This window comes from Carlito syrichta, unplaced genomic scaffold (assembly GCF_000164805.1).
Source record: "Carlito syrichta isolate Samal-C Ts95f unplaced genomic scaffold, Tarsius_syrichta-2.0.1 Scaffold307514, whole genome shotgun sequence".
Lineage (NCBI taxonomy): Eukaryota > Metazoa > Chordata > Mammalia > Primates > Tarsiidae > Carlito > Carlito syrichta.
This window is the reverse complement of record NW_007251610.1, coordinates 994-7,007: the sequence shown is the minus strand read 5'-3', so window position 1 is coordinate 7,007 and position 6,014 is coordinate 994. Positions and strand designations below refer to the sequence as shown.

Below are 6,014 nucleotides of genomic sequence, written 5' to 3'. Positions count from 1 at the left end.
ATCAGTGTCAAAATAATGAAGAAGAGGGTCCCAGTGCAGGGTGGGCACAGCCTATAACCCTACTCCATATGACCCAAGGGAAAGGCAGAGAAATCTCAAGTTTATTAAACATCTAATGCCCAAAGTAACTGCAGGAGCCCTTTATCCACACTTACATCCTACTCTCTGCCTTTCTGGCACTTTGCTGGCTCCTGTTCCTTTGAACTGTCATTGATCAGTGGTGGGGGATGGGGATCATATCCTGGGACCCACAAAGAACCAGAGAGTCAGAATCACAAAGAAGTCAAGTTTAGGGAATAAAATATTTATCCAACAAGCATGACTGCTCACTATACATCTCCATAAGATGATTCCACCCATTTCCCCATGGGTAATGGGGGTATTTCCTCACTCTTTCTGGGACAGGAGAAAGCAAAAAATGGAGGTGACCTACAATTTTGTAAGCATGACCTTCAAATTCACTACACAAGACATTATGGAAGTGGGCTCCATTTTAAGCCTTAGAAATAGAGTCGGGAATCCTAAAATCACATTGTAACTTCTCCTTAAAAGAGCCTTCTAGATCCTGAATTTTGACCAACAAGTGATAGGTCACAGTGTCCTTCACTGGAGTGAGGGATGTTCCACCCTATGTCACACAGGGGTATGCATCAGGGGACAGTAAAATCTCAGTTCAGCAGCATGCAGCCCCAGGCCTGCTGCACCACGCTCTTCATATCAGCCTCAGAGCCCTGTGCCTGGTCTGTCCTCTTCCCTGACTAGAGATTTTCTCCTTTATCTTGCGTTGTCTGGTTTCCCTCACTTCAAATCAACATTCTGCACCTTCCTATCCTCAGATAAAAGCAGGTCAGGTAGATCCAGTTCAATATTCTCTCAGAAATAAATTCTGCTTGCATTTGTTTTTATACTTTTTAAGCCAAGCTGGGCTTGTCAAAAATCAACATCTTTTATCCTTCTCCAATGTCTCCATTGAGATAATTTTAATCTGTAACAGGTAAATTCTGCCTGCAAAAACTTGAACAGGATAAGAAGGTTGAACAATACCTCAATCTGAAAATTGAACTGAGAAAATTATACAACACTGTCAGATTTACTTGTCAGAGGAAAATCAGGTGTTGGTTGAAGATTTGACAACAGAAGACATTCCCTGAGCTAGAGTCACCAGCAAGGGTGACTGCACAAAACCCAGAGAGCAGAAGAGAAGTTTTAGTCTCACTTCCTCGTGAGTCTGGAGCACTGTGTAGTGTTAGAGTTGCCATCCCATGTATCACAGTAATAGTCAGCCTCATCCTCAGGCTGGAGTTCAGAGATGTGCAGAATTCCTGCATTGGCTGAAGTATCTTTGGATCCAGAGAAGCGGCTAGGAACTCCGGAGCCTTGGCCCTTATCTGAGTCGGAATAGTAGTACAGGAGATACGAGGGAGGGTTCCCTGGCTTCTGCTGGTACCAACGCATCCAGAAGTTACCAACACTAAAGCCACTGCTCAGGGTACAGGTGAGTCGGACAGATGCTCCCTGGGATGCAGAGAAGGAGGGTGGCTGAGTCAGCACAAGCTGGGAGAAGGAACCTGCAAACAAAACAGTCATCAGTGATGGAGCAGAAACCAGGGTTAATTAAGGTGCTTGGTTATCTGATCTGGAGGAGGATGACACTGACTCAAGACTAATCCTGGACAACTGAGGAAAGTCCCTACCTGTGCAATGAGAGAGGAACACAAGAAGGAGAGGGGTCCAGGCCATGGTGATCTCAGACCTCCAGAAACCTAAGTGCTGATAAGCTGCCCATGCCTCTTTTATCCTCTTCACTTGCCTTGAAGGAGGAAGGCTGTTTATGCAAATTTATTTGACACCCTGGTGATCTGTTTCATCTGGGAACCAGCTGAGGTCTGAGTTTGGCCCTTTTGACAAAGGGTCTGAGAGATGAGACTGAGAATTTTCCCCATGGGAGGAACCAGGGAGGAAGCAGTTGCTGAGACCTACCACAGACCTACCAGGAGACGCTGCTCAGCTCCAAGGACTCAGATGCTTAGTGCTCCTAAACAACACAAATATTAATGACCCAGCCCTGGGGCATTTGGGTGGGGGGTTGACACAGCTGTGTACCCCATTGTGCAGACACTGAGATGGAATCACAGTGCCCTCTGCTGCTCACTGGCCAGACTTCAGTCTCAGAGGAAATAAGTTAGGGACATTGGCCTGAGATCCTGGTCATTCTTAATCCAAAGACACTTATAAGCCACATCCTTGGAAAGGACTCAAGTTACAGATATTAATAAACAACTTTTTTCCAATGAAGTTTTCTTGATTATTAGGAGAATTACATGGGAAATATACGACCACCCAATATGTGGAGACTGAAGCAAAAGATGAATGCAAAGGACTCTGAAAGTAGAACCTGAGTAGCTCCTTGCACAGTGGCCAGGGAGGGAGGCACCTGTTACTTGGGTCTGAGCAGAGAGTGGAGTCCTTCTTCAGAACCAGGAAAGCACAACATATTCCTAGGGGAGACATATAACTTGAAAATAAGTCACATATATGTAATGGCAAGTAAAAGGTTTGGCAAAAATTATCACTTGACAGTAGGAACAATTGAGGAAGTAGATTGAAAGGGGAAAGGCAGGAAAGTACAGTTGAATCCAGATAGCACAGGACTTTGTATCAAAATGAGGGGATGCATTTAGTGAAATGATTAATTTTATGGAACTGTTCAAGATTGTAAACAGGATACAGAATATATAGAACTGAAACTTTAGAAAAAAATGCCTGGTGTTACATTCAAAGAGCTTGAAGGCAACAGATCATGGAGGGCTGATTCCCTGTATCTGAAGGAAAAAAAAGAAAAAGGAAAAGAAATACAAGTGAGGAATTCTCAAGATGAAGGACTCCTGAGGTGACTGTGTCCCTGAGCAGAGGATGAAGGAGACATAGGAGTGAGGCTGAGGGTTGTAGTTGGGCTGACCAGGTGGGTTTTACCACACTCACCATAGTGCAGAATAAGAGACTGGGAGACACTAGATGAGTGCAGATAAAGATGCTTTGTGTTTTATTTGTAAAATTTGGTGTATGGAAAACCGGTGGAAACAGGAACATGGGATGAGACATCAGGGCTCATCATGCCACCATTTGAAGCACTGTGACAGGAGGGTCTGCACATACAGCACATCAGTCCCAGGAAGAGTGTGGACATAATAAGAAAATGAATAACAACAGATCACAGGAGCCACCCCTACTCACAGAAAAAAGAGAAAAAGTATAAAATCAATTCAAAATAAATAAGGGAATCCCTCAAATATAGGTTCGTATGTTTTTTAACATTGAATGTGACATATGTTCATTACCATAAAGACATAGTCATTAAGCAACTCTTCAAATTTGGGCTGACAGTGAGGTCAAATTGGTTTTTAATTGGTTTATGTGCATTTATTTTCTGCTTACATATTCAATTATTAAGAGAGCTTATTGGACCCTGGGAAGATGGCAGCAGAGCCAGTTTGACTATGGGAGTCCCTGTGTGAGTTAGTGAATGTATGAATAATTTTGTATGGGTGTCTGTTAGTAAGTGAGCTTGTGAGTGGCTGACTGTGTGGGGACACGGAGCAGGTGACCAGGGCTCTCCTGGTGAAGCTACTGATGTTGCAGCTACTCTGCTTGAGCCCTAGTACTTCCTTGGGCATAGAGTGTCATTTTTTTAAAAATCAACAAAACCATTCCTAGGATGAAGCTACCAGGAGGGACTGCCAGCTCCAGGCTTTGCCCCACCACTGCAGTGCCTGACCAGAAACTGGCAGCAAGTTCTGTGGAAGGAGTGCATCAAGGGAGCCAGAGGCAGAGCTCCTCTGGAGAAGACAAAACAGGCACGCCACCACATCTTGAAAATTGAGCAAGGTACTGCCCTGTCCATCCCAACAAGGTGCCAGACCCTATCTCTGTGACCAGTGGGTTATTTACTCTGGGGTCAACTGTGACCCTGAAGAAACATCCTGAAAACAAAATTTGGAGGGAAAGGAGTGCAGAGTCTCATGTGCCCCACCCCCAATCCTGATTCAGCATTGAGACAAAGGCTGCAAGCTGAAAAGAATGAAGACTACTCCCCCAGGAGATCAGTAGTGAGTCCTGTGTTTACCGAATCTCCTCCTTGTCGGTGACCTGCACTGACCGAGGGTGGGGTTAGGACCACACCGGTGAATCAGAACGGAGAGAAGAAACCACACGGAGGCAGCTCTTCTGGGAACAGTCTGGCCAAGACTGAAGCCAATTTTACTCAAACTTTTTCCAACTTATATACCATTTTCTATAATCTCCAGCAGTGTGACAATTACTTGCTGGGGGCGTACAAGTTCATTGATGTGTAACGCACTTTACAAATCATGTACCATCACAAGACGTTCAAGTTCCCAGTGAACAATTACAATTCCATGATGTATGAATCACAGGTGCACAATTTCAATACAGATTGTTCAAAATGTTTTCCACAATGTTCAATAAATCATTCATATTATACTCTATGTACTAAACCCTGATTAAAAAACTTTCCAAGTTAACTCTAAGTTCAATCCAATTTTACTAACTTTTAATATTTTTAACGATTAATATTATCAACTTAACACAATACTATAATCTATAAGTTTACTTAAATGACTTAATTTTATTACCTTAATTTTATACTATTTATTTTTTAAATTCTTATAACCTACTACATTTCTATACTGCCCTATGATTGTATATTAATTACCTATGAACTTATCCTTAACCTAAAATTTTATCACAACTTCTATAAATCTCAAATATCTAAACTATTGTCTTTTATACTTTATTAATTACTTATCTTATAATACCATGTCTAAATTCTAATACAACTATTATCCTACTATAATCTATTACAAACCTTATCATTAGTACTAATAAGTATAAAAATTATGAACTTACTCTATGTTCAATAAAACTTAATTCAATGACATTTTAACCTAAAACCTAAATCTGATTGCCTATTACGTGGAAACTACCTACGTCTCAAAACCTGCCATGCCACTTAAAACAATGAACTGCACAGTTGCCATGATGACAGCCGGGGACTGAAGCAAGCTGAAAGTTACTGCACGTACAAAAACCAAGAACGTTCTGCTTGACCAAAGGCAACATAATAAAACTATTATCACAGTTATAACGTCTAATCTTAACCCCAAGTGAAACTACAAACTGGAACAAAAGCTAATCAATCAGTTTACCAGGAAATAACAACTAAAAATCTTAAGAAGAAAAACAGTTTAGAAAGAAAAAGAGATATAAAATAATTCTGCTGTGCATTTTTCATAGGATATAATAAGATTTTATTTTAGACTGTCACTTCCTAATATTGAAAATTCTGTTGTCTTATAATACACTGGCTACTATTCATATGTACACACTTGATGCTATATCCTTGTCTCAGAGGCGACCTTCTGAATAGGCCTTCATAGGCCTCAGCTGTGTGGTTACAGATGTTGGCTCCCAACATCTCCCCCTTTTTTATTAAAACAAACCACCAAAACATCTTGGCTTCTGTCTTAGGTTGTTCTCGCTTCACCATAGTTGTTACCCGTCATTGGCCCGTTCCCCTTCCCCACAGGGAATGCCTGTCTTAGGTTCATACTAGGTGGCTGGAATCTTACCCGTCACTGAATACCAAGATTCTTATTATAGAGGGGATATAGGGAGGACGAAGAATAGTAAGTTGCTGGTATAGATGATGCAAAATAGTAGCAATATGAAATAAGTAACCAGATAATAGATGACATTATTTTTTAACTTTATTACTGAGCACTGCCAGATGAATGCTATCTGAATTGCGTTGCACTGCTTTTCTTAAACGTCGGATGATGACTGGAAAAATAAACAGCAGAAGAAGAACAATCACACCAATAGCAATGAAATTATAGATCAGATTCCAAATAGAATGAGAAGCCACAAATTGAGAAAGAGAAGAAGTAAATCTAGAAGTCAGTTGAGAAAATGAAAGTGTAGACAGGTGTGCCTGA

The 6,014-nt window shown here is 41.3% G+C and overlaps 1 gene segment (V, D, J or C); it reads right to left on the bottom strand.

The window, feature by feature from the left end:
- Positions 1–1,212: 1,212 nt before the first annotated feature.
- On the bottom strand, positions 1,213–1,740 carry LOC103266886. The segment is given in 2 exon segments: positions 1,213–1,568; positions 1,695–1,740. Coding segments are annotated over 2 exon segments (402 nt in total).
- Positions 1,741–6,014: the final 4,274 nt, after the last annotated feature.